This window comes from Rhipicephalus microplus, unplaced genomic scaffold (assembly GCF_043290135.1).
Source record: "Rhipicephalus microplus isolate Deutch F79 unplaced genomic scaffold, USDA_Rmic scaffold_52, whole genome shotgun sequence".
Lineage (NCBI taxonomy): Eukaryota > Metazoa > Arthropoda > Arachnida > Ixodida > Ixodidae > Rhipicephalus > Rhipicephalus microplus.
The window spans coordinates 1,932,065-1,959,420 of NW_027464625.1; the positions used below are offsets into that span (position 1 = coordinate 1,932,065).

The window sequence follows — 27,356 nt, forward strand, 5'->3', positions numbered from 1 at the left end:
TCTATTTTCTTTCTGCGTGCGGTGACGTCGCAACTGTCTCGTCAAGAGTGTTATCGTGCTGATCGTATACCAGGAGCAAAACACCGGAAAAATTAGATTCGCACGAGATACGGCACTTATAAATGTTTAGTGTCGCATAAAGCACCCCCAAAAAAGGTCGCTACTTCTGCAGGGTTAACTCAGCCTATCTTCACTTTCCATCAACTCCTCTACATAGTTCTAGGTATCATTCGTCCGAGATTTCACTTGACTCTTCAGTATGAACTAATCCCTCCCGTCTTGCACGTGCGTAAAAAAAGCGTAGAGCGGTGAAGCAAGAACTTGAACGCAGTGGCCCGATTCGCGCAATGATTAAAAATGTTCTCTGTCGACTGTCGTTCCATCGCTCGTTGTAGGATCTTTCCTTTGGCCGCGCTGTATGTAATAAGAGATAAGAGACGAAGAAATGGCCCCTGTATGTCTCACACAGCAATAATTTCATCAGAGCGAGCCGTACGAGTGACTTATTTATGAGCACATATCGGACACGGCCAGAGACGGCCGTGCCGATCTACCTTTCGTCGACGCTCGGTTCTCCACTGTTGCCGGGGCTCCAATCCGAGTGAGAGCTTACCTTTCCTTACCTGTCGGCGCAGTGTTGAGTTACCGTCTCGTCAGCGTCTTGAGCAAAGAGTGCGGAGATGAGTCGTTCGTGTGCTTATTTGCGCGTTGCAGCGGAGTAATGATGTCCAAGGAACATCGATCCCTACGTTATCCTGTTCGTGTTTCACGGTGGCTCGCTATAGAGCAACAGACAGGCTTGTCAACACATTTGCTGAGTAAAGAGTGCGTTCTCGGCAGAAGGAGCGCTGACTCTCAGTTCTGCCCTAAAACTGTATAGCGCGAGCTCTTAATCCTGTTAAGATGGGTTTGAAACTGTATTTATGCTCCCTCTTTTTTTTTTTTTAGATCTCCCAATATTACAGATTAACCACGTTCTTGATGCATTATGATGCCGTCGCCGAACATTGCTCTAATTGTACGGGTTCGTATAATTGGCGTTAGTCGCCAACTGCAAGACGGGACGTGAAATGGAGCACGTTTCGAGTGGTTGTCATCCGTCACTGTAGGTTTCCTGTCATGAGGGGAAAATTGCTCAAAACAGCGATGAGTTGGTCCAGTTGGTGATCTGTTCATGGTTCCTTTTCGCGCTGTGCATACTAACAAACGAGAATAGGACAGAGGCGCGATGACAACCGATGGATCCAATTGCTTTGTCCACGTACATGCATGCAATCTACATCTAGTGGATTTCCATCAATAAGCGACAGCCGATTCCCGTGTGGAATATATATACGCGTTAGGAGTACGGACCAACCTAAGAATTGATTACGCGTACCTGATTAATGAGAATTAAAAGACAATAATGTCAGTGAAAGTATAAGGGATTTTAATAGAAGTAAGTGTAATGTAAGTTTGAAGAAAGAAAAGTGGACGGAAAGATAACTTGCCTTGGGCAGGAACCGAACCTGCGACCTTCGAATAACGCGTTCGATGTTCTACCAATTGAACTGCCACGGCGGCTATCCCTCCGTTCTCTGAAGCCTCAGTCAGCACCCACGTACCTGAGGCATCTTCTAGTTTTAAAAAAATCGGCTCCGTATCTGCATGTTTCACTGCAAATGTCGAAAGACTATATATACTCTTGCGTGTGGAGAGAGTGAACAAAACGTTTATTTCATGTTGTGCGTGAGAAAAATGGTGAATTGTATTCTGCAGTGAAAGTGCTGCGTTAGGGCGCCTAGATCCTTGCAGCGGAGACGAACGAGCCAATCGAGGCACGTGAAACACGAGCGCTACCCGGCAGTTATCTTCGAAAACGGAGAATGGCGTGCGAGCCAGTCTCGGAGGCGATAAGGTGTAGTCCGCGAAGCGATGGGTAGGTGCCACAAACGTGCCGTCTTAGCAAAGCGTTGGAGGCACTTGCCTTCTTGTGCATAGCGTTACATTGTCAGCGCAGCGTGATAGATGCTACGGTCATTAGAATTACTAATGCTTTCTCTAGTGTAAAAAGACACACCACAAAATATTTACGTGTTGTTCTTGTGCATCACATACGCGCAATAATTGCTTTTTAATTGACGATCGCGCAAGTAAGGACGGTGAAACTTGAGGTATTAGAGGGTGCTGCGGATCGGGTTGGATTTTGGCTATTTTGGGTATCGTTTCGGCGGACAGACACTCGGACAGACGGATGGACTGACAGACAGACAGACAGACAGACAGAGACGTTCTTGCTTTGAAGTACACCAAGAAAGACTATCGTCTGTAGAAGAACACAAAAAACCGCTGAGACGGAGGTCGTGTTACAGACAGACAGACAGACAGACAGACAGACAGACAGACAGACAGACAGACAGACAGACAGACAGACAGACAGACAGACAGACAGACAGACAGACAGACAGGCAGGCAGGCAGGCAGGCAGGCAGACAGACAGACAGACAGACAGACAGACAGACAGACAGACGTTCTTGCTTTGAAGTACACCAAGAAAGACTATCGTCTGTAGAAGAACACAGAAAACCGCTGAGACGGAGGTCGTGTTACCCGTCGGCGACGGGGGAGCAGCACATGGAACAAACTTGCGAGGCGGCCTGCATCTCGCAAACAAGATGAGGCTACACATCGGGTCCCGTTACCTTTCACCATTTCTTGCCCTTTGGAGGCAGCGATAAGACGTGCACACCTGCTCACCCCCACGTGGTCAGTTAACATCCCCGCACGCCGAGCCTCTTAGTTCTCTTTAATTTAAAGCCAGTTCACTCAAAACATGCTTCGGCGGCGCACGCGCGTCCATCCTTGCGCAAGGAGCGGCATACGCAGCCGACAGCGGTTTCGTCATGCTGCTGCTCTCGCCTATACGCTGAAAAGTCGTCGGCGCTGAACCGTTCATCCATCCTCATTTCAGAGCGCCGTTTCATCCTCTACTGAGTTCGATATCCTACTTTTCTTTCTGATCTTCTCCTCGGTCTTTGTCTGTCACATTTTTCTTCGTCCTTTTTTTTTCTTTTCATTTCTTTAATAAGCTATATGTCTTTCGACCTCACAGGCGAGTGCTCTTTTTATTTGGAGTATGTACCATACCTCGTACGAATAATTTTCTTCAAGCATAGGACTGAAGTGTTAATCGATGGGTCTTCGTACAACAGCCCCAAAAGCAGCAGCCCCTTCCCCCTCCCTGGAAGGAACTCGCTAGTCCACACTTCTCCCGATGGGATTTCACCCGCCTACCACTCCTCCACCGGCGCGGAGTCGAATACCATCTGCGGCAGCCGCAAAGGACATCAGATGGTCGAAATTTCCGGACGTAAAACATCTCAGTTTAACATTGTCATTATTTCAGCGTATTATTATTATTATTATTATTATTATTATTATTTTAGTAAAAGATTTCTCGCTTGCGCCTGAACGGCCTGGCCCGGCACGCAAATCTCCTCTAACATACATAGGGCGAGTTATAGCAGCTTGATGTGGAATGGATGACCCACGTGATTAACCCTGTTTCGCTTTGTTTTTATTATTTTTTTCGTAAAAGATATATGTTATCATAAATACATACAAAACGAAATATCCGAGAAGTAAGTCCTTCGTTGTTAACCGTCTCTTATAGGCAGCATTTGCAAGCAGGTGTCGTTCTGGCTGTAGCTAAAAATTTTCAATTTCGCTTGCGTATGTATACGCGCACACATACAAAGGCGCGCACGAACACACACAAGGTTTGACCCCCCCCCCCCCCCTTAAAAAACATTTCCGGCTACGCTGCTTCATAACAGCTAAAGTGATCAGACAGTACGTAAATGGTGATTCTTTTCATGAAGATTTTGTGGACAATTTGGTTCGTTGTACAGAGAAAGAGCAACAGCGTAAACACGCCGCCACAAGTGTATGCGGGTCGTCTTTCTTATGGGTGTGCGTTCGCACTGGTACTCTCGTTCGCTGATTCTTTTAGAACTGACCTATCTCACTGGGTTGCAGTTTTGCTCCAAAAGTAACCGATTTGAATGCAGTTTTCGGCAAAACATCCAGGAAGGATAAAAATCGTATGGCCTCTTCCCTTTTTATTTAGAATTGTTTAATGTTCAATGCCTGAAAAAAATAATAAACAGCTGTTCTAATTTTTTCCCGCAAACCGAAATAAAATAGCACCATTTGAAGAAAACTACAGCCCAATAAAATGGGTCAGCACCACAACTTTTGCGTACCTACGCTCGCAACAGCGCTAATGCAGGCTGCTGCGTGCGACGTGGATAGTTCACACTCAAGCGTAGAGTAAGTGGTTCTTCAGGAAAATAAAAAAAAATGCACCTAATTTCTGCCTGCCGAATTGCAGATTGCGAGGAGCGCATATTGCCCATGGAACGCACGCTTTATGCGCACGCAGGGGCGGCGTTAATAGTGGCGTCACTATGTTATGCCATCTTGAACTCTAGAGCGCCATAGAGAAATATCTTCTTCTTTCTCTATGAGAGCGCTGCAAAACGACCCAGCGGCGGTAATGCTATAGAGAGAAGTATAGATAGCATAAAGACATGGCAATGCCATGCGGCAACACGGCCTCCTGGATCCGGGCAGCCGTGGCGGCAGTGTGGCGTTTTGTGTTAGTGCCCCCAGATGGCGCGGCATTTTGCAAAACCTTGCGAATTCGGTCAAGGAATAAGGTTTCAGCCCAGGGTTTCGCAGGCAATGTGCGATAACTCTGCCTTGATATTACAAAACTTCAAAATGTTTTATAATTGTTAAGTTTGTATACTCTAGGTTTAAATTATTGTTTTAGTGTATTTATGGTATCTGTTTTTTATTTCATGTTGTGTCTTCTAAGCACGATTTCGGCCTAGCCAATCCGATATTTTAGCTGTCCTGTGGAGGTGGTGAAGGTGAAAAGAGAGACGTTGGACGTTGGTTCGCAAGAGGGTTGGTTAGTCTGCGTGCTTTGGGAAAGCAAAATATGGTACATCCTCCTCTTTACCCAATCGGCCCCAGGCTGATCCAGCTCTGCAAAATCTGGTATGTTGGTTCGCCATTATTTTTTTTTTATATGGAGTCATGCTCCGAGCTAGTCATTGAGAGTACCCGGTATGCCCGGTTGGCTGTCTGCCATTCTTCATTACAAACCTGAAATGCTGCAGCCCCCGTAATTTTGCTGAGACTTACCTCGCCTGTGCAGGGCTCGGCCGGTGGCCTTGTATGGAGCAACCGGTGCCATTGGGGTTGCGTACTTCACCGATTGGAAAGCAGTACTCCAGTATGTTCCATTTTATAATGGAAAATACAAGGAAGAGTAACGGACTCATTGGTACGTATAATAAGTGATTCATTGTCCTTGGCAGATTATTACCATGCTTGCTGCTCACTTCTGTCAGTAAACAGCTGGCTCCTTCAGCCTTAGGTCGAACAATATTGAGCACGAAAATTTTCATTTATTCTTGAACCCTTAACCCACGCTTAAACCATTCGTCTTTGGTCGGCTAAAACTGAGCAAAAAAAAAAAAAAACGAACTTGCACCCCTGAGCTAGCCCCGCCGCGGCGGTCTAGTGGCCAAGGTACTCGGCTGCTGACCCGCAGGTCGCGGGATCGAATCCCGGCTGCGGCGGCTGCATTTTCGGTTGTAGGCCCGTGTGCTCCGACTTGGGCGCACGTTAAAGAACCCCAGGTGGTCAAAATTTCTGGAGTTCTCCTATAAGGCGTCTCTCGTAATCATATGGTGTTTTTGGGACGTTAAACCCCACATATCAATCACCCCCGAGCTACAACATCGCTCCCCTGGACGCGACGCAACGCTACTTTGCAACCTCCAAGAATGCAAGACAGACTCCTGCCGGCAACCATGCCTCAAGTACGAAGCTGATTGTCCTGGCGCTGCTCTCGATTTACCGCACTTCTATGGCGGCACATATATATTTTTTTTCCTTTAAAGATTGAGTGTTCCTCCTTTGCTGTACAACTAGTATCAAACTACATTACAAACGCAAAATCTCGCATTTCTTGACATTTCTTGTTATTCAGTGCTGCATCCCTTATGACGCGCATGTTGGCGACTGTTTTTATAATGGCTCATGTTCTGCACTATTGTCAAGCTACCTTTGAATCTGTTCACCTCATGCGTAGTATATTTGATATACTTTACAGTTTTCCCATTACAAGGAAGTTGATTTGTCGCCGTGAAGCTTACATTTTACGTGTCACAGTATAACCATATATATGTATAACTCTTTCAGTTCATGTTGCTTGCTGCAGAGTTTTCTTTAGGTACTGCGGCTTGTTTTTCTGCACAGACGGTCGTAGCCTGCCCCTAACAGGCAGAAAGTGACATAAAGCCATCAGTGAGGGAGTTTTTCTTTGATTGCACTTGACCAAGATGTCTTGCGTTTCATGCAACTAGCAAATCTGTTGTTGCAGAAGCTGTCCTCTTTTCGCAAGCGTTGCCGACATGGGAGCCATCATTTACTGCATACAATTAAAGAATGGGCATCATTTAACATTGCAAAGACTGTATCTTGTACATGTGTTTTTATCGTCGGTGTTTAAGACAAAACGGTGTAACCTTATAGATCAATACATTGCCTTATATAATTTTTGCTCCCTACAACTCGCCAGAATGCCCTTGAATTACACAAGGTGCCTAATATGTGCTGCTATTAAGCATTTATTGACGGTTCAAAAGACAGTAAAGTGAAAGAATGAATTGGTTTAGCTTGATAAAGTGTTCTCAGAGCTCTCTAATGTAATTAATCTTACCCTCATTATTTTATTATTAGAAAAGAAAATCAAGGTCTAAGTACTCTTTTTAAATTTTGTGCTGCAACTTTTGTACGTGACATCACAAATTTCAAAGTGTATTCGTTGTATTTTGCCGACACTAGAGCAACGAAATTTCTGGAAACTTGGGATGTTAAATCTCTGACACCATCAGCAGATATTGTGCTTCATTTTTGCCTATTCTGAGCTATGTAGTAAACAGTCATAACTTATGATGTCACTGCATCTGGTGCAGGCATTTTGAGGTGGCGTCGCCACCCGCATTTTCTCACTTTCCAAGCTTCTTTTTGTGGTGAGCATGGTGATTTCGAAATTGTGAAAGGATAATTTACCAATAAAAGAAAAATCGTTTTCCTCTTAAGTGTCTCTTTAACGTGGAAAGGCACTCACAGATGAGAGATCAAGTGCACGAAATTACTTGGTAATTCAGCTTACTAGACATGTCCAGCTGCATGCTGCAATGAAAAATGAGGGCACAAACTTTCAATAAAAAGTTGTATATTTTTATGCATTGCTTATACATGTTGTGGACAGGCACCTGATCACAGCCGCAGACATTTGTTTGCAAGTTTGTTTGTTTTTTTTTTTTCTACGAATAGTGTATTTTGTGAGTACATACCTATCTCCTTTTTTCTGCTGCAAAAGGCATTGTGGATCTCTGTACAAGTCTGTTTATAAATGTCCTTACTATACTGACCTCGTAAAATATACTTTGGCTAGCCTTTCTGTTCATTTACATTTATCATTCTCTTTTGTGTGGTCAAACTTAAGCACATTTTAACAATAGCCGCGTGCTGGAAGCACAGGATGTTTGCCAGAAGACAATGTCTGGCAACTGCCTGTGCCACTGCCTATGCGATAGCGCACTTGCAAATTCAAATATGATACAGCACGAACAAAACACGCACAGGCATTCATTCGCACACCTTGGTCACACCTCTGGACATGTAGAAAAAACAGCACTGTTCAATTTCAGTGATGAGGCCTTCATTAAAATTCACTTTGCTCATTATAAATGCTGGATGATTATAATGTGAAACCATTGAAATGCAGGACTTGAACAAACATCTTGATAAGACAGCAGGACCGTGATTTCTTTAAAACCCACTCACTTTATCTACTAATTGCCAAGATGTATAGAGGATAGCACGGTTTGGTTGCATTGAATAAACTTCGAGCTACCTGACCAACAGTGAACTCCAAGTTGTACCAGGTTTAATGTTGGCTGTGACTACTGATGACATGCACATAAAGCATCACAGGTGCAAAATCATCCAAGCAGCAATGAATTTGTGTTTTGCTTTTTGTCTTGAGCCAGGACCATAAAGTGCACTTCTCTAATTTTTGAAGGACTTTTTAACCTCTGTTTGAGCAATCTAGTTACATAATTGCTCATATTTGAGGCAACTGCCACCAGTATTACAAGTGGAGCTTCACGTTATTTTTATAGTTTGATATGGTGTAGAGTAAATGCTCTAAAGAGAAAGCTTTGCCATGTTACATAGTTTGTTTGCAGCATTTCTTTTTAAGTCTCTTCTCTTTTTATCAATAACCTGCTTTGGTGCGTCACGAAGATTGGTACTGCTTGCTTTCTGAACACTTAGTAAGAAATAACACATATTCTCTGGTAAAATGAGAGCTTATGCCCTTCAATTTCTACCAGTTAAAAAAAAATATTAACTCAAAAATTGTTTAGCATGGTAATCAATGAGTCACTTGTCTCCCAAAGCTGAAGTATCGCTGCAGTAGGTGAAAGACACTTCAATTTGGCATTTGGCTCTATACTCAACAATTGCCATTCTGAGGTATTTTTTATATTAAACATGAATTCATGACTGCATATTGTTGGAAGTGCATTTTGATTGTAAAATTTTGCAATATTCTCTTTTTTGCAGGTTGAAGAGAAGCCATAAAGATATAATTCATTTCCAAAGCATAGGAGCAACTTAATAAAATTGACAAAATACAAACGAACTAAAAGTTTATTGTGTGCTTTTTTTATGACAAAGTGAGAATTATTTGGTGTCAGTTGTTGCAGCCACATACTTTACTGAAGACACCTTTACCGACTAAGCCAAAGATGCTGTGCACCACTGAAAAACACGAAAATGTTCAGTTTGTAACATCCATGTTCACTATAACTTATAAAGGGACTAACTGTTCATTGGCCTAATATTGTGTATATAGATTCAATGTTCTTCGGCAAATTTCGTATCAGTTGAGCGGTAGATATATGCATACCGGCTGCTGTAAACCGTTATGTCTGCAAGGGTGCTGTAGGTACGGGATGAATGGACCAAGGGAAGTTGCTAGTAGTTTGCGGAAACTGCGTTGTGGCCTGGCTGATGTCTGCGGAAACGCACCGCAGTTGGACGTAGCATGTCGTTTGGCTAAACTCTTGGACGCATATATGCAAATAGCACCCATATGAAAATATTCACGCGCGGTAATGAGCTCCAGAAGGTTCAAATCAATTTGAAGTACCGCATCACTACTGCGTGCCTCTCAATATCTCGGTTTAAGCAACTAAAACCACCGGAATTTCCCCACAGAGAAGGCACATAGCTATACGCGCAGATCCATGTCGTCATCCGTTTCTTTCTGATTGCGTAAAGCGTGAATAAAAGATACGGGAGTGAACAGAAGTTGCCTGCCAGGCCTGTTTTATTGGGCTTCAGGCACTCGACGTCTACGAAAAAGAAATGACGGTCCGGTCGGGCAGCTTTTCGTCCTGGCGAAGTCACCTGCAATTTTAAAATATATATGTATACCTATTTTTATCCGAGACACCAAAGGTTGGTGTGCCTCTTCTGCACTCGTACACTGCGCATGACTTACGTGCTGCCAAGCGGCGATTCATGCTGTGATGAAGCATCCTGCTTTTCGGCGATCGCCTTTGCGCGCTGGTGCCGAACCATTGGATACCAGGTGTACACAGTGCAGCCCACGCCGAGAATGATCGCGACTGCAACTTGGAATTTAGATATTCCACGGGGTAACCTTATCTTAATCATTTTGCGTCTGGCTTCTGTCTAGTTTAATCATAAAACTTTTGAGCCACCTAAGGACGCGTGCCTCGACAACATGATCTCGTCGTCTGCAGCTCGCTTTACAGAAGCAGCTGTGGATTGGATTGACTGAAAAAAGTTACATTTTTTTTTTTTTAAGGAAAGGAGTTATGACGTTTGCGTCTGTGTACAAAACAATAAAAATGTCTCTTTGTAAAACATTCTGTATTTAATGTATTAAATATTTTGTATTTAATTATTAAATGTAAATTTAATTATTTTTACGTAAACGACGTCAAAATTAGTCATCAAACTTTAGTGTGTTTTTTATCATTCATTGTAACGACATTTTTTCGCGAAAGACAAGCCAAGCACACAGCAAGAGCCATGCAGGGAAGAGCACTTGTCGCAATTATTCGGCGTTTAGGCACTTCCCAAGCTATGCCGAAAAATAAAAGCAGCGCGAAACCAGCAAGTAAACACGGCAAATCCGCTGAGGTGACTTGCATACTTCGCAAAATTCTCTGCGCTCAACTAGTTTATTGCCGTTTATTTTAGGATACCAAAGGAGCCGAGCAGACAACCGGCGCTGTTTACAGTACGAACACTGGAACAGTTGCAATTCGAGTACGCGCAAAGCCGGGAGCTAGTGAAAGTAGAATCACTGGTGAGTCCTCAACACTGTCTCTGTGTTTTGCCAAATTCAGCGCTGACATTGTCGCAGATGTCAGCGACGACTCTGTGGGCGTCCAGATTGCTGCACCGCCCGTTGATGGAGAAGCAAACACGGAACTAATCCGCTTTCTCTCGAAACTCCTGAATCTTCGTAAAAGTGACTTGTCGCTTGAAAAGGTTAGTCTCTTTATTGGAGGTGTGTCAGCTGTCGCTTATGCTGCTTTTTTTTTCCTTTTTTTCTTTTCTCTGCACAGGGCTCCCGTTCCAAAGACAAAGTTGTCTTGATCACAGCACAAGTAAACGTATCTGACGTACTTAGTTCGCTCAAAAAACAAATAGGTATCTGATATTAAACACAAATTTTCGCCGTAGTGCTGCCTTTCGTGTTGTCACTTAAGGCTACATATCCCGGTTGTGGCATTGTCAGTGTACATAAACAAATAAACATCGTAATGTATGTTGTTCAGAGGCGACGCCGTGATTTTCGACTTCCCTGGAAGTGCAAAAGGGCACTCTGTCGCTTGGAATTCCGTGCGGGTTATTATGCTTATATGGTAGGACAGGAGGGCTTTTATAAAAGTCTTCCCGTTAAGAGTGCCTCCATGACATGCACGTAGTAGGTTCCAAGTGCCAACACAAGTTTTCACCAGCAGCTTAAAAAAAAAACGCACACTTGCAGATGTCATGTGTATCATCACTTTGCTCGTGCAAAAGCACATGCATTTAGTATGCTTGGGTTCTTTTTTTTTTTAGCTACAATAAAATCTACTCCACATATTGCCTCACATACTTTGTGTGGGTTCCCCAGTATATTTAAATGTTTCAGTACAAACTTAAAGGGAGACCAAAAATTTTGGCCCGAAGTTTTCAGATTGTTATTTTTCAGATTACATTTTTCATGAAGCCCTGTAATTTGTTGTCAACGTTCCTGCCTTGACCAGCTTGTGGTCAGTACATTTTCTGTATAGATTGTTAAAACACAAAAAGTGCTGCGTTTATAGCTCCACTCTATAACTGGAAAAACTTGAGTGCCTCACTTTTGCAACATTGCATAAGATCTCACTAGCTGCACTTGCAGAACCATTTGTTACCCACTTTTTCTGGAGAGCTGTGACGGACAATCCAACACATCCCACAAACGTACATACAAGGAATAGGTGTGTTCATTGACTGCTGCAACACGAAATCTATAGTAAAAAGAGTGCATATGTGCAGTAAGTCTGCATGCATTGGCACACCTCTGATAACACATTTGTTAATAAGCTGTCAGTATATAGATTTACTAATAATAGTATCTGATATTGTATACTTCTGTAAAACACTTCTTGAAAGGTTGGCCCTACACATAAACGGCCTGTAATGTAGTGTCGCCTGCTCAAATGTTATAGCAGAGATCCTTCATTTTGCTAGTATTATCTTTTGATTTTTGTAATGAATTTGTGCTGGAATGAAATACAAATAATTAGACATTAGTTAAAAAAAGTGCCTAGCATACCAACATGCTCATTAGTTTTGGTAATGGCAGTGTTTTGCTGACACAATGAGCTAGAATATTGGTCTTTTAATCCACGGAACATAGCTTGTAAAACAATGCTGCATCAGAATAGAAACACCCAGAAATTTGATTTATTTGTCTGTTGATGCAAAGAGCACTTGTATTTCCGAACTTGTACCTAGTGTGCAGTATCACTAGGCTATGGTTAGGCACTGATCAAACCATGTACCTATGTGGTCATTTATAGTTGATGCCAAAAGCCATCACTCTAGTTGGAAAAATGGGTCATTAGAATGCTAGATCCAATTAAAGGAGCGGACATGGCAGTACGCTGCTGCATCCTGCTGTAGCTGTAACACAAAACAAAAAGAGAAGAGAAAGTCAATAAAAAGTATAACAAGGTTACACAAGTGATATGGAAATCCTCAGGAAAAGACTCATCCGGAGCGTCCCGACGTGTATTGATAAAAAGCGGCACAGTGTTCAAAAGGTCGACATCTGAGGAGGAGAGGCAGGAAGTCACATCCTGCGAAGGGGCCTGGCGGGCCATTCCTTTTTCCTGTTCTATGACTGGGTCTTGCTGTTAAAGCCGTCAGCCTCCAAGAAAACCCCATCTTTTCAAATTCACTATGGCAAGTAGCGCTGCATGGTTCGTAATCCTCCTGTTGAATCTTGCAGATGCACAAACTACTTCAACTTTGTCTGCTACAGACCCTACAGATGGACCAGCATCTACTCCTGTATCCCACAAGGAAGTCAATCTCAACTGTACTTTCGTCTCTCCTCTGCTGGACTGCCGTGGTGAGCAGGCGCACGTCCCATTGTTACCACCTGTGTCCGAGAAGCTTTTGAAGGTAGCCCAAAGTGGCAGCCCCGTTACAGTACTTTTCTTGGCTATCAAGTCACTTGGCTCCCTTGAAAATGGCTCTATGCTTTTGGAAAATATAGAGAAACTGCAAGTTGTCAGAAGTGACATTTCTACTGTGCTGCCAGGAGCATTCGTGAAAGCAAAAGGTCTTCATGCTCTTGACCTGTCTGAGAACAAGCTGGCATCAGTTCCTAGCAGTGCTTTGCAAGACCTCTCCAGTCTGACATCACTAAATCTGTCAAACAACCTTATCACGGAGCTCAGCACAGACGCTTTTGTGAACCTTGACAGTCTCAGGATCTTATCCCTTGAGAAAAACCGAGTGTCTTCGATCGCTGTTGGCACTTTCTACCACATGGAACATTTGGAAGACCTCAACTTGTCGCATAACAAGCTGTCGGCAATCGATTCAAAAGCATTTGGCAAAACAACACTGGAAACCTTAAGACTGAGCTCAAACCATCTCGTATCAGTTTCATTAGAAAATTCTCTCGCATCCCTCAAGCATCTTGACCTCACCCACAACAGTCTCACGAGTGCAACAACGAAACTTGATCTACCAAGCCTTATCACACTGAATGTAAGCTACAATGCCTTGGACCAGCCAAAATTTTTTTCGCTGGCTTCGTTGGAAATCTTATCAATATCTCACAACCCAATGACAATGATCTCAAAAACTTGGCTGGAGCCTCTACTGAAGCTTGAAACTCTGGACGCAAGTTGGTGCAAGCTCAAAAGAATTAACAGCCAATCTCTGTCAGGGATCGGAAGCCTAAAGCTGCTTAACCTTAGCAACAATGAAATTTCTACTGTCGACTCTACAGCATTTTTGGGACTGCACTCGCTTGCCACCCTCGACTTGTCAAACAATAATCTGACTTATATCAATCAGAACCACACTGCAGACCTGAACGAGCTGGAGTACATTGACCTGTCACAAAACAGCATAGAATACATTTTTGCCGGAGCCTTCACCCGTAGTCCCCATCTAAGAATCATTAAGCTGAATGGTAAGCCAGTTTTTATATTTCCTTCTTATTTGGATTACATTGTTTTAAAAGGTCTATTCAAGAGAGCTTAAGAGAGAAAAAGGTAATGCCTTGTAACCTGTAGCATTTCCAACTATCTGGCAGAATTATTACTGCCAAGCTACTGTCATAGGTATCAGAGCTACAAAGATAAAGTTAACATTTCTTAATAGGCTGCTAATAGCAACCACTTGAGATTGTGTGTGGACTGGTTGTTTTCAACTAGATAATTTTAGATTGACTTACAAGTATTAAGTTTACTACATACAACACCAACTGTGTTGTTCTGCTCATTGCCCTTGTTGATTAAGTAGGTGTTGACAGCAGTTGTTGTAGATTAAACCACGAGTTCAATTCTTGCCACAAATGGGTCACTTTTCTCATTTTATTGAGTTATATTGTCAGTTTGGTGTGCCATAATATAAGTTTTTGTCTTGGGTACTACCTATAAGAACTCTATCTGCTATGCTAAATCAGTTCTGCAGATTTCGTGCAAAGTGGGAGAACGGTTATGAAAGTGATAATCGGCATCTGTCCATTTGTAGCACAAGGCTGCAAGGAAATCTTTGGAGCATTGTGCTGCTAACGGGCAGATGTCACTCTTTTCTTTTAAAACTGTACCCTCTTGTTTATTATTTTTTCATACATTACAGCATTCGCTTGTTCTATGCATCATTTTCAGCATGGGGGAAAATTAAACTTGTCACCCAATATGAGGCATCTCTAAACATCATCATGCTAGCCACTGGCTAAAAGCTCACTCGCATTTGCTTGTTTTATAATTTTTTTATCATAAACTGATAGTTTGCGTCGATTAATCCAACTTACACCCTTTATTTCTCTCTGCCGTAAAGACCAAAAAAAAGTTAGTTCCCCATTGCAATACAGTAACATATGCCCAGTCATCTCCCAAGATTTTGCGGTAAATGAAACTACCTGCTAGCATCGTTAACATGTATCACTGGCACAATTCAGTTTGAGAATATTCTTAAAACAGTGATTACATAATTACTTCTTTATGTTTTGTTCAATAATTACTTTATTTAGCATATTGCCTTTACGATCTAATAAAAATAAGATTATTGCTCATTTACATTTTTTTATGAATTTGTTAGCAGTATTTATATTTTTGCACCAATCAGTTGCTATATTTGTATGACATGTGCTTTGTGTTCCTTGTTTTTTATTGTTGTGCATTGCCCTTCCCCTTCTGAAATATGCAGTGTAGCCCAAGGGTAAAAGAAATAACCTGAGGGTAAAATAAATGTATCAACATGTGTTACCCACTTTTACGGTAATAAATAAAACTGGCTCTCTATATGCAGTACAAATTTTAGTGCAAGAAAAATTCTACTAGCAAAAAGAAGGCAGTTAGGGCTCTCTATGTCTAATCTTTTGTGCCACTAACATTGGCAGCTGCATGCCAGTTTGCTTAGTATCATATGTACTTTGTTCAATCTAAATTACAGTGACAGGCCATCCAGTGTAACTATAAGGTCACAGTAAACAATATTTCACATCGCAGTGCCTTAGGCGTTTTGCACACTATAAAGCATAGCCCGAGAGCAACATCACACCTTGTATATTCGTAAAACAACAAAGTATATAACAACACTAAGAAGGTCGACTGCAGAGAGTGTAGATCACAAACTTATGCTCAGACAATGCAATATTCCTTTGCCTGTTTTTGTGTTAATTGTGATTTGAACCATGTGTGGGTCCTGGCAGTTTTTCCTTCCCCACTGCTATATGCAGTTGTGTTGCAGCTTGCAAGAGACGTGCATTTGCTGGGTATCAAGTGCACAGAGTGCTTGCGTGTGTGTGCATGTGTTTATATGTGTGTTTTATTACTGCCCAGCCTTGTATGGATGGATACTGGATATTGTAGAGCACAGGCCTTAGCCTTTCTGTTTATCTTTGTCAGCAATCTAGTGTACCATATTTCTAAAGAAGATTAATACAATTATTAATACTAATGCATATAAGTAAACTTGTTTATCGGCGAATGACCTGTTGCCATAATGCTTATTTACTTCTTACACATGGCGGATTTGTGGTTCCATTCAATACTTAGCAATCAGTGGTACAAGTGGACATGTCACTTATTTGGTTTTCAACTCTTGCAGGAAATTTTCTTGACTGTGTCTGTCAAGTCCAAGGCTTTGGCATGCTCCTGAAATACAGAAACTTTTCAGAAGAAACTCTGTCTTCGGCCGTATGCGACGATAGCACACGCATTATAGACTTTGATTTTGATTCACTTCAGTGCTCTACAGAGACCGTGCCAATAACTGAAACCTTGTTTTCAACAACTAACGTACCCAAAGTCACATCACCAACAACCTCGGAGCCAAACGTCACACAACCTACGACAATGGTGCCATTTAATGGGCATCTCACGCTAGTAAACGTAGAACAATATGACGACAAACTCTCGGTCACATGGAATGCACATAGCGTTAGCGATCGTCTTGATAAACTGAGATGCCTACTGACTGTCGTCATTATTGGGGCAAAGGTGCGCACCGACTTGCCTGGTTCTTGTCCTCCGAGTTCACAAAACAGAACGTTCCACATCTTTAAGACAAAGCCGGGAGTTAAGTATGAGGTATGCTTAGTAGCATTCAGAAATGAAACAGAAGTGGCTCGTAGTTGCAGCATTGTTAACACAACTGATATCAAGTCAACACCACCAGTGACAGTACCTACAACGGTTCGAGTGAATACAACAGGGCCTGATGACAGCACTGTGGCTGTCACTCATATTGACACATCAGCGGTTACAACAGAGAAGGAAATTCAGATGCCAGTGCTGAAGACAGAAGAGGGCGAGTTCCTGCATCATCTAAGGTTTCACAGTGGCCTTTTGGCTGGACATCGGCTCATTCTTCGATGGCATTTTGTACCTCCTTTTCCAAACCAGTCAGATTGTCGTTTTAATGTGACGGTGCTCAGTAACAAGGATCTACTGACACAGACAGAGGCACCTTGTTACACTTCCGGTCAAGTCCTGGTGGCTCACATCAGTGAAGACAGTGATTATGATGTGTGCTTCAGCCAGACGGTTCTGCACATTCCTGGAGACTGTCATGATATCGTGCCGGCAAAGCTTGCCTACAACAGCGATGTTGCAGTTGGGGTCGCTGCTACTGGGCGCCAAAGACTGACTCGTGTACCTGTGGCTCTGCTTGTCATGGTTGCTGCTTTGGCTGTAATAGCTATCCTTGCCATCGCTTTGTTTGTCCGCAGAAGACTCAGAAAGCGAGCTATAGCTCGTAGGAAGGTGGGAGAAAGTGTGTTTCATTTGCAGATGAATCGTCGCTCGGGAACCTACATGGTCCAAGACGCTGCTGAGGCACGTACCACACTCACTTCGTCAGTGTCCCATGATGGGACGAAAATGTCACAAAGAGCGTCATCTATAGATGAACTGTGACAAACCTTGTGCCGGGAACTCATTGTGCACATTTGGTATCTATACATGGATCAAAAATATGTACATAAGTCAGCTTTGTTCATACCACAATCATATAATTATGTCATATTGAAGACTAGCATTGTAGACATTGCTAATTACCTTTTTTTTTGTGATTTCATCGCATCTATTTTATATTATAGCATGTCAAAGCTGCAGTGAAAATAAATTGCTTGTCTTAAAACCATAAAAATCAAGTGAAGATTCACAAAAGCGTTGTGTACAGAGGTGCCATTTACTCTAACTTTTTCTTCACCCTCATTTCCTTGACAACAACGCTTAGGCAGTCTTAATATCTGCCTGCATTGTGTTCTAGACATGCACGCCGCTGAAATTTACCATGTGTAAATAATGAACATGTAGAAGTAGTGTGAAATTTAATTTCAATTTCACTTCCACTCGAGTTGTGGGTGTACCCACATCTCAAATGGTGCTAACCCCCTTCTTATTTTGTGTTGCATGAACAAATTTCAGCAGGGAAGTCTCTAATGCACTACATTACTAGGTAAAGCTTGCGGGCTTTCTAAGCACATTGTTTCTTCAACATGATTTGTGAAAGCTAGCAACCAAAACTGGTACTGTGCTTCATACATAACATCTGATTCACTGCATACACAACATTTTATTCCAGCAGGTTCATTAGGATATGCAATGCAGAAGAAGGTAAGGAGCTTTTAATCACCACTCAGCTTTCAAGAGAGCAGTGCCAAATGCATTATGCTAGCAGGTAATCTTAGGTTCTTAAATGTGTTGTCTTCTTGTGATCTTTAAAGGCTGATCTTTTAACTATGATTACAAATACAGTTGAAATTCAATTTCATGAAACACGATTTTACAAATGTCCTGATATGATGAACAAATTCGGATTCCCCCTCAGTTTCCTATAGGCTTACTGCTTTTAAAAACTTGAAATAGCCAAACAAACTGCTCCGCTAAAACCGATTTAATGAAGCATTCCAGAAAAAAAGGTGCATATAAAATGACGTTTTTCAAACTTGTGCCATCTCGAAAGCCTAGCAATGCGCTGCCAGCATAGGAGTGGTACAATCGACGTAGTAGAGGCATTCTTGTTTTAGTTCTTACAAAACTGTAGCTGAAACTGCACTGAGTAGTATCTGTATATCTCTGTTCAAGGAATTGGGTCAGTTCCACCATATGGTGAAGGTGTGCTACTGAGGTGCAGATGGTGAGAGCTCGCATTAACTCACCTATGCACTTTCTAAGCGCGCAGGTGAGAGGTAATAACAATACACCGACCAGGTAACCATTGCGGGTCTCTGCGATACAACTTCAAGTATGAAAGGACTGAATAACCCCATTTTCGATTTTGCACGATAATTCGGGGCCTCAATGGCTTTTTTGACATTAAACTGATTCACTTCAGGGCTAACACACATTTTTTGAGATTCCGTGATAGTTTTATATGTTCAAAGAAAGAAATGTTACTGTCATAGGACGAAATGTGGCTATGTTAGATGCTGCCACAGTGGTCTAGTAGTTATGACGCTTGACTGCTGACCCAAAGGTCACAGGTGCAAATCCTGGCTGTCACTATCATATTTCGAGAGTGGTAAAATGCTGGAGCTCGTGTGCATAGCTATACATTAAAGAACCCACATACATGCGTATTAAAAAACCTAACTTGGCCAAAATTTTTGGAGTCCTCTACTAAAGCGTCCCTCATAGGCATATCATGCATTTTGTACATTGAACTCCCAACAATTATAAAGCACGAGTTGGAAATGGTGAGCGTTTTAGTATTTTATTCATTCACACAGCTAGTGACCCTCCTATTAAAGTAAAGCAAAGCTACACTTTAAAAATCCAGGAAAGCAAAGTTTATCTACTATTCTAACCACACACGTGCACAAATTCTTGTTTTGAACTCTAAAAAATTAAGTGTAGATAGCCTGAATGATTACTTTATCTTGCTCTTCTTAACCTTTTCCCAAGTGTGGAGCTTCACTCCATTCTTATCTTCTGAGTACTGTACATTGCTCACAGGTCGAAATGCGGCAATTTAGGACCATTTAATGCACATGCTTTGTCTCTACTTATTTCAGTTCATGTTTTATCAACATAATTTCAACTCAAACACTTGCATCACAGGCTTTCCCTTTTGTGGCCAGATTTGCAAAGATACGACTGCTTTAATTCCCCAAGCAAGCTTCCTCCTACACTGAAAAATAATCGGACAAGATTTGGAGGGTTGGCCTTTGCTCAGTCGCAGATCAAAGTTCAGTACAGTGGTGGAATAGCCTCTAAGAAGAATGCACACCTGTGCTTTTGAAAAAATGCTTTGAATATAGTGCATTTCTTGTTTTTACTGAAGTGGATGGAATCCTTGCTTGAAATATTGTGTGTTATGAATTGGGAAGGAACATGTTTTTCATATGTTTCAACAATTTTTGACAACTCCAAATGCGACCATGAGGCACCGCACTGTAATAGTTCTCAGAAATTGTATATCTACAGACTCGGAACATTGGTTCCAAAAAACCACTGCTGCAGGACTCTGGAGTGGAAAACAGGTTCAAAAAATGGCACAACAGGACCAGTGCAAGCGGTACCAACAGCTGGACTGAAAAAAAATCTAACTAGAAATGTTTGTAAGAAGATGACGAAAAGGATGAAAAAATTGCAGCCCGGGATAAGAAAAAAATTGAGCTCACGACAGCAAGATTGGTGATTGAAAGCTGTGGAGGGGTGAGGCTTCTAGAGAAAGGCTTTCTAGCTCCACTAACGTGAAACCATAGAAGCATACAGTATGTGCCAATGTTCTCCACAACGAAATTACTGATAATGAGCAATGTGAGACAGAAGGATGGCCTGACTGAGGAAATAAACCACATTGCTTTAAGAGAGACTTTCTTGATGAGGCACTAGCGGTTGCTCGATTTTGAACACATGCTCTGGCACTGCTCAGAATTGGCCGGTGCGGCTTTTCACGGTGAACAGTGGTGGCAGCGAATGCTGCACAGTGACGCGTTGGCGGACCAACTCAGGGCTCTCCAGAGGGCCCGTGCGGCGGCAGAGGGGCCTGGACTCTCGGTCCCGACGTGAGAGCAGCCAGCATCAGTCCTGGACCGATCCTCAGGACCTTAATAAAGTTCTTCGTACCATAGCATACTAGCGGGGCCAAGGCCAAAACTGAGCATGTCGGGAAGGGTGTTTCAGCCTCACCAGCATCATCGATTATTTTGTTGGGCAAACTGTTGCTTTCATTTTTATTGGAATGGAGGCGAGTATAGCACCATCACATTTCAGATGTGTTTCAAAAAGTGGCGTTTCAAACAGATAACTTTACCGTAGAAATCTGTGTTTGCCTCTCTGGTTTTAGGTAAGAAACTTGAGCGCCTTGGTGAATTTCGTTGGCGATTTTTACACTGCTCCTAAAGCAAACATGGATGTTTTAGGCAGTGACGACGAACCTTTCACTCATAATATACAATGTACAAGCCAGTGGCGGGTACTGGAATTTACCCAATTTTTGTGGCGCATACCCGTCTATGATGGACCATGACGACGACATGATGCACTACGAAGCCGGGACCATAAGGTGGTTCACCCCTAAAAAAAAAAACATGGCAGTGGGAGAGGGCTTGCTCGGCCATTGGCGCATGTTCTAAATTCTCCCTAAAAGGGGAAGGGTGTGCTTGCTCAGTAGGTTACGATAGGTTATTACAAGCACTTGTGCATGGTAGTTAAAAAGCTCTGCTGCAGTGTTTCAATCTGTGAGCACTGTTATTGCATCCTTGGCAACTCCACATCTCCACTGCTGCTGATTGTTAGGCTACACCATAGTTTTAGTGTCATCTTGAAATCGAGAACAGAATGTACTGCAACGAAACTAAACATGTCATACCACCTCTTTTCAGTACTCACTCCCTTCTCTCTGATTTGAGTAATGGGTTAGGGGACCTTAGCAGACAGTTGCTTTTCATATGGCAAGGGATAAATAGTTGCCAAGTGGCAAAATGGAAAAAGTGAACCATGTTAACATTTGTAGTCCAAACAAATATCAATATAGCCCACGTGAAAATTTATATTCACCTACAAGTTGTGAGACTGCAGCTGTGAGATGCATGTTTTTGAAGCCTGTGACATTGACGGTTATGTTTACATAGTTTAGCAACTCAAAGAGACTCAGACTACGACATTCACCGTAGTGGAGGCCTCCGAATAGTTTCGACCACCTGGAGTTCTTTAACGTGCACTGAAACTGCACAGTACACAGGCTTCTAACAGTTTGCCTCCACTGAAATGTGATTGCAGAGGCTGGGAGCACACTCGCATCATTTAGTCGGCTGCCAAGCACTGTAACCACTAGGCCGCCATGGGCAGTTTGCAACACTGAGTCTCTGGATTTTCTAAGATGCAACTCTACTCTTTTCATGTTACAAAAAATAATCAAGACAAAAACAGGCACTGTAATGTGCATTCAGCAATGGAGAGCTAGTAAAGAAACTACACAGTGGCATTGCTGCACACAAAACGGCATCTCATGACAGCCTTTTGAAGCATCCCTTTGCATTACGAATAATGTTGCTATTGCATAAGCGTGACTTATTATTGCAGTTCAGAATTCCCCACTAATGTGACAAAATGAACGTGTTGAAAGTTGACGAATGGAGTTGGGGCAGTTTATTCGTCTATCTGGCTAATCACATTTTCCGAAACAAGCTACATCGCATTATTTTGTGGACACCCTTGTTCTCTTGTTCCAGGAGAAGTTATCACCGTAGTTCTTTCGAGGCGGTCTCTTTGGTGCGGGTTCATCGATGTAGTAGTCCCATCCTAGGGGTGAAGAAAAGCTCGATTAATTGTAGTCAGTGTTTTTAAATTAATACGACAGTACACTGCAACACTGAAAACAATAAAAGGGAGTTACCATTTTTCTCACAGAATGCCATAGCAGCTTCCTTGTTTGCAAAATCAAGGTTCATGTTGGACAAAGGATCACCTCTGCAGTGAAAGATTTCCAAAATAATGATAATAATCAGCACGCTAAAACTTCAGATGAAAAATGGTACAGCCAAGGAACATGCCCTTTCGATAAGCTGTTCTGACCTGTTTGAAAAGTGTTGAACACCACTAAGAACTACTATATTAGCAGCTTATTTAGATCCTTGACTCAAAACATGTAGTCAAACCCTTTATAGAGGACAGTGATGTAAGAGACAAATGGGTGTACAAGACACCAATGTGCCTGCATAACAAGTGTTGAAAAGAAGACATACGTGGTTTGCTGTTTACAAGAAGCACCTCATATAAGGGACTATTGCTCCCCAGGGCATGTCTGTTATAAAGAGGTTCACCTGTAGTAGTACACAAAATACACACAATATATATCCGTCTTTTTTTTTTGTTATGCGACATCGATTTGCATGTTTAAAACATCTAAGAACAGTAGAGTATTTCTACAAAGCTCTAAATAAAGTTGTCTGAATATCAAAAAACACGAGAGAGCACTGATGAGCATTCAGTCAAGGAAGATACAGTAGCTAAGCAAGAGAACACTGGAACCGTGACTCACGTAGAGCACCAGCCCATGAGCGGATTCTCCCAGCGTTCCCGGTTGTCAAATTCCATTTTCCATTTATGAGTGTTGTGGGTTCCAGACTGCATGGCGTTACGGGCAGGGATGAAGATGCGCACACGTCGTGTCTTTATGTGCTCCTCGGGTACACCACTGAGGCACGAGATGTCCATCTACAAACACAAGGGACGAATCTTTTTTTGCACAACCACACCAAGTTCCTTTTAATATGGAACACAATGAAATAAACCTGTGCTTAAAGTTTGAGTTACAATGTAAAAAGAAAAAGAGCAGCTGCAGTGACAGTGCACTGAAAGCACCATGTAAGTCATTACGCCAAACAAACAGAAATTGAAGAGACACTAAACTGAAAGACAAAATTGGCTTGTGCTGATAAACTGCTCTTTGAATTGCCATAGTGCTATTCAAGCGTTCATTGTAAAAGAAAACTAGGGTCGGGATTAGTTCGAACTTCATGTCGAAATCTTGACACTTGAATGTTGATGAGGCATCAGAAATTCCAATATTTTTTTTATATACGCTGACCACATTTGCTCGATAAGACTTTAAAAAACTATTAAAGTGTCTGTTTCCTGTCAAATGCAATGCAATCATCTTTAATATTAAGGAATTACATAATCCCTGACAGCGCGTTTAAAATTATGGCACCACAATGGGCTCGTCAGGGAAACTGAAGCTTGCAGCACCACCTGTCATTTCCTGTGCATTTTCTCGCTTACCAAGCATCCTCTCACACACAAACAAAAATACTATAGGTAATACGCAAGAGTAATTAAGTGATACAAGAGAAAGTTCTTTTTTCTTTGGTGTCCCTCTAAAGCTTTCACAAATGTGTGCCTGCAGTGTTGGCTCGAACCAGAGTCGCATGTCTCAGATTAGACCATTTTAAGTGATACATACAGCTTTATACACACTGTATTCTGTATTTTTTTGGTGAACTTATCTGCTCATGATGCTACAACTAGCATGAAGACAGATGTATATATATATACATGGGACCGTAACTGCATGGTGGTATGCCCTTCTAGAATGTGTGATGGACAGAAAATGTCCTTTTAGGAATACATACTCATCAATATCATACTAGTCGCTGAAATCAATCATTACCAGCTGAACTGTTAACATTTGTGAAACTGCGGTGTTATCAGAGTTCGCAAAGTCCATCCACTAAGATTTTCCTTTATCATGAACCCATCCACTCACTTTTTTTTTCTGACTTTCTTTTGATGAACCCACAGGTTACCTTTGCTTTTACTGCACATATATTATCTACATCAACCCACCGATGAAAGTTTTGACATTACCCAGCAGGCCAGTTCAGCAAATAGACTTGCACTGTTCGTCCCACATATATCTGGCCTGCAAGGTCAACATTGCTGGGATATGAATTTATTTATGGGTCTTCCTAAAAATGTTGAAGTGCATGCCTAATGTTGCACCTTTTATGTACTTCAGTGGTGCATGATTTGACTCTATGTACCACCACTTTATCTTGTCCTAGTTTGTATTTTTGCATGCGGCACTAAACGCGAAAAGTGCATTTCTCCTCTTTCTTAAGTCAAATGTATTGTTGCTAATGGTGAGAATTTTGGTATGCAGCTCAATCTTACTGAAACCAAATTAACTGAAAAAAACTTACAACTGCTCCAACATAGATGTGAATTGGCAGAAATATGCACAGTACTGCACCTATTCATAACTAAACCTAAATAAGATTTACAATGGTGCTGGCACTCAAAATTTTGGATGTGTCAAGCAGCTAGTTGAGTCTTATTGATGATCAGTCAAAAACTGTTCAAATAAGGCACCCAAGCTAAACAATTTTACTAAATAAGAAGTGGCTGCAGATACTGTTCCTCAATGGTCACTTCGACGAAATGAGCAAATTGATCTGGCAGTGCTCGATAAACACGGCAGAGCGAACTCCAGTTGACGCTCAAGTAGTGCAAGATGCAGCACATAACGAAAATAACGGACCACATATTTACGCCGCACTATCGACCGTACCGTCCCTTAAAAACCTCTATGTACAGCTACCCATTTGTTTTTGTTTTTTTGTTGCTTTTTTTTTACCTGAACGTGCGAGCGTCGACCATTCTGTCGATCACAGCGGCGAAATCAAGGAGCATGTTTGCGATGAACATTCCTGTGCAGCTGTCTCCTGCTAGGCTGTTCCGGGAACCGGGCACCCGGAACGGGCATTTAGACTCGGCGGTTGATGCTCGCGCGTTCAGGTTCAAAGAAAAAAAAACATGGGCAGCTGTACGTGTTCCAGAAAATTCGGTTGAACTTGACAGCCCAGTAAGTCAACCGGGCGCCCTTATCTTGAAACGACGTTTGTTAAGCGCAGCTTACTGGCGTGTCAATAGTGATGGTTTCAGCAAGCTGTTTCTTTTTTTCAATTTCAGCAGGATCCTTCAGAACAACGTCAGCATCCTCTGGTACGTAGTCCGTGACATGGGTTGAATCGGACGACGCCAGCCGGGAACCAAGAGACCGGGGCAAGCTATTCAGGGCCAAGAAAAAAGGGACAGCTTCTTAAAACTGAAGCGCCTCTGATAGTCAATAAATCGACAGATCTTTTTTTTTTTTTTTTTTTTTTGCTCTCTACAACGAGAACTTGGTTATAAAACGACAACGTGATCACGGAAAACTGAATAACCTTCAGAAACTGCAACCACAACATTGGTCATTTTTGGAGCGTGAGCAAACTTCATATATTCATTGATACATCGAGGAACACCAATGTGCGCGTTCCTACCTTTTCACACAGTTGCTCAGCCATAAATGAGAGAACCTAGTGAGAAAGAACCGAGCAGAAAGCATACTGATCCCCCGAACGGTTGTTTAGAAACCAAAATTTACAGAAGTGTCTGGATATGGATCGGATTGGCTCAATTAAAACCATTTTATAGTTTTTTCTTGCACAACTAATATACAGAAACCAAGAAATTGTAAATAAATAACTTAAGATAGTTGTTTTCAAAATATATTAGTCGCGTAACACTCTTATTGTTTTGATAAAGTACATTGTTGCGAATTTTTGCACATCATCATCACAGTGATTTGCTAAGTTTTCGCGGGATTTTTCGGGCCCTGTAAGTTGGTAGGCGTCGGTCTGGTTTGCATGTTGTGTGGGTTCTTTCGGCAGCGCATCGCAGGATTTTGTTGTCAACGCTAATGAAAAGGTAACTATGCCTATCTTGAATGTTTGAGCGTGACTGACAGTGCAGACTCGAGTTTCGACAATGCTCTCCACACGGTAGAAACATTTCATTGCATACGCAAGTTGGTACGCTTTGTCATTCCTTTTTCTCATTGTATGCTGAGCACTTAACGTCGAGTGGACATGATGCGCTCGCAGCAATCGGAAGGTCCGTTGACTTTTGTTTGGGCCGGGGTAAGCTATTCCAGATGAAGTTGTAAAAGACTATGTCTACTTAGGGCAGGTAATAACCGCAGAGCCTAACCACGAGATTGAAGTAACTAGAAGAATAAGAATGGGGTGAAGCACATTCGACAAGCACTCTCAAATTATGACAGGTAGATTGCCACTATCCCTCAAGAGGAAGGTATATAACAGCTGTATCTTGCCGGTACTTAGCTACGGTGCAGAAACCTGGAGACTTACAAAGAGGGTTCAGCTTAAATTGAGGACGACGCAGCGAACAATGGAAAGAAAAATGGTAGGTGTAACCTTAAGAGACAAGAAGAGAGCAGAGTGGATTAGGGGACAAACGGGGGTTAAGGATATCATAATTGAAATAAAGAAGAGGAAATGGACATGGGCCGGGCATGTAGCGCGTAGACAGGATAACCGCTGGTCATTAAGGGTAACTAACTGGATTCCCAGAGAAGGGAAGCGGGTTAGGGGAAGACAGAAGGTTAGGTGGGCAGATGAGATTAAGAAGTTTGCGGGTATAAATTGGCAGCAGCAAGCACAGGACCGGGTTAACTGGCGGAACATGGGAAAGGCCTTTGTCCTGCAGTGGACGTAGTCAGGCCTTCTTCTTTCTCTATGGTCAGGCTGATGATGATGACGATGATGAAGTTATTCCAGTACCAAGGCTTTAGACCGCGTGCTCTGCCATGCGGTGCAGCGTTTGAACGATTGTGCGCGTACAACTGCTACATTTTGACTCAATGTTGGTTACCATGTGCGTTCTTTCTCGGCATAGCCGCCGTCGCCGATCGCTTGGGTTTTGTAAATGGTAAATTCTAGTATTTAAGCGCGAACAAGCGAGCGACAAACAATGCCTGGTGCTCGTTTTTACGGTTATTCTTCTTATAGAATGTGCGTGATTGCTCATGACGTACTTAAGCTTGAAAAAAAAACGCGTCCCAGAAAAAAATTGCTTTGTGGATTTATATTGTGCTCGCGCAAATATAGGGTTTGCCTTGTATTTATGAGGATTAGTGGACGTGCTGTACAGAAAGACCCCCGTTGT

The 27,356-nt window shown here is 42.3% G+C and overlaps 5 protein-coding genes and 1 long non-coding RNA gene across 8 annotated transcripts in view; 4 read left to right on the forward strand and 2 right to left on the reverse strand.

Moving 5' to 3' along the window:
* The first annotated feature begins 4,887 nt into the window (after positions 1-4,887).
* LOC142788290 (cytochrome b-c1 complex subunit 10-like) lies at positions 4,888-8,779 on the forward strand. Its single transcript, XM_075884891.1, has 3 exons — positions 4,888-5,046; positions 5,207-5,335; positions 8,695-8,779. The coding sequence occupies exons 1-2, from the start codon at positions 4,988-4,990 to the stop codon at positions 5,322-5,324; spliced, it is 177 nt and encodes a 58-aa protein (XP_075741006.1). The 5' UTR covers positions 4,888-4,987; the 3' UTR covers positions 5,325-5,335; positions 8,695-8,779.
* A 656-nt stretch (positions 8,780-9,435) lies between these two features.
* Positions 9,436-9,907, reverse strand: LOC119187213 (uncharacterized). Its single transcript, XR_005111809.2, has 2 exons — positions 9,638-9,907; positions 9,436-9,543 (listed from the first exon to the last, which is right to left on the reverse strand). It is a non-coding gene; the product is annotated as an uncharacterized LOC119187213 (long non-coding RNA).
* A 280-nt stretch (positions 9,908-10,187) lies between these two features.
* Positions 10,188-10,948, forward strand: LOC119187202 (UPF0235 protein C15orf40 homolog). The gene is made up of 4 exons (XM_037435409.2): positions 10,188-10,305; positions 10,366-10,474; positions 10,532-10,659; positions 10,737-10,948. The coding sequence occupies exons 1-4, from the start codon at positions 10,195-10,197 to the stop codon at positions 10,827-10,829; spliced, it is 441 nt and encodes a 146-aa protein (XP_037291306.2). The 5' UTR covers positions 10,188-10,194; the 3' UTR covers positions 10,830-10,948.
* Positions 10,949-12,232: 1,284 nt separating this feature from the next.
* On the forward strand, positions 12,233-17,541 carry LOC142788286 (uncharacterized). Its single transcript, XM_075884885.1, has 2 exons — positions 12,233-13,855; positions 16,000-17,541. The coding sequence occupies exons 1-2, from the start codon at positions 12,607-12,609 to the stop codon at positions 17,307-17,309; spliced, it is 2,559 nt and encodes an 852-aa protein (XP_075741000.1). The 5' UTR covers positions 12,233-12,606; the 3' UTR covers positions 17,310-17,541.
* A 4,421-nt stretch (positions 17,542-21,962) lies between these two features.
* Positions 21,963-25,784, reverse strand: LOC142788287 (NADH dehydrogenase [ubiquinone] iron-sulfur protein 4, mitochondrial-like). The gene is made up of 5 exons (XM_075884888.1): positions 25,670-25,784; positions 25,264-25,414; positions 22,885-23,060; positions 22,240-22,313; positions 21,963-22,145 (listed from the first exon to the last, which is right to left on the reverse strand). The coding sequence occupies exons 1-5, from the start codon at positions 25,732-25,734 to the stop codon at positions 22,042-22,044; spliced, it is 570 nt and encodes a 189-aa protein (XP_075741003.1). The 5' UTR covers positions 25,735-25,784; the 3' UTR covers positions 21,963-22,041.
* Positions 25,785-25,953: 169 nt separating this feature from the next.
* The window catches only part of LOC119187154 (uncharacterized), a 39,142-nt gene continuing 37,739 nt past the window's right edge, over positions 25,954-27,356 (forward strand). For all 3 annotated transcript variants that reach the window (XR_012889324.1, XM_075884887.1, XM_037435387.2), the window contains exon 1: positions 25,954-26,096. The gene's annotated coding sequence lies outside the window, so the exon portion shown is untranslated. The remainder of the gene's footprint in view (positions 26,097-27,356) is intronic.

What these genes read in the sequence shown, in the direction of transcription:
- LOC142788290 (XM_075884891.1), top strand. Translation starts at nt 4,988, where the DNA reads ATGGTACATCCTCCTCTTTACCCAATCGGCCCCAGGCTGATCCAGCTC. An exon ending in ATCCAGCTCTGCAAAATCTG is followed by an intron (nt 5,047 to 5,206) that starts GTATGTTGGTTC and finishes TCGCCTGTGCAG; the next exon opens with GGCTCGGCCGGTGGCCTTGT.
- LOC142788286 (XM_075884885.1), top strand. Translation starts at nt 12,607, where the DNA reads ATGGCAAGTAGCGCTGCATGGTTCGTAATCCTCCTGTTGAATCTTGCA. An exon ending in AAGAATCATTAAGCTGAATG is followed by an intron (nt 13,856 to 15,999) that starts GTAAGCCAGTTT and finishes CAACTCTTGCAG; the next exon opens with GAAATTTTCTTGACTGTGTC.
- LOC119187202 (XM_037435409.2), top strand. Translation starts at nt 10,195, where the DNA reads ATGCAGGGAAGAGCACTTGTCGCAATTATTCGGCGTTTAGGCACTTCC. An exon ending in AACACGGCAAATCCGCTGAG is followed by an intron (nt 10,306 to 10,365) that starts GTGACTTGCATA and finishes CGTTTATTTTAG; the next exon opens with GATACCAAAGGAGCCGAGCA. An exon ending in TAGTGAAAGTAGAATCACTG is followed by an intron (nt 10,475 to 10,531) that starts GTGAGTCCTCAA and finishes ACATTGTCGCAG; the next exon opens with ATGTCAGCGACGACTCTGTG.
- LOC142788287 (XM_075884888.1), bottom strand. Translation starts at nt 25,734, where the DNA reads ATGCTTTCTGCTCGGTTCTTTCTCACTAGGTTCTCTCATTTATGGCTG. An exon ending in CTCATGGGCTGGTGCTCTAC is followed by an intron (nt 22,314 to 22,884) that starts GTGAGTCACGGT and finishes CTTTCACTGCAG; the next exon opens with AGGTGATCCTTTGTCCAACA. An exon ending in GGCATTCTGTGAGAAAAATG is followed by an intron (nt 22,146 to 22,239) that starts GTAACTCCCTTT and finishes CTTCACCCCTAG; the next exon opens with GATGGGACTACTACATCGAT.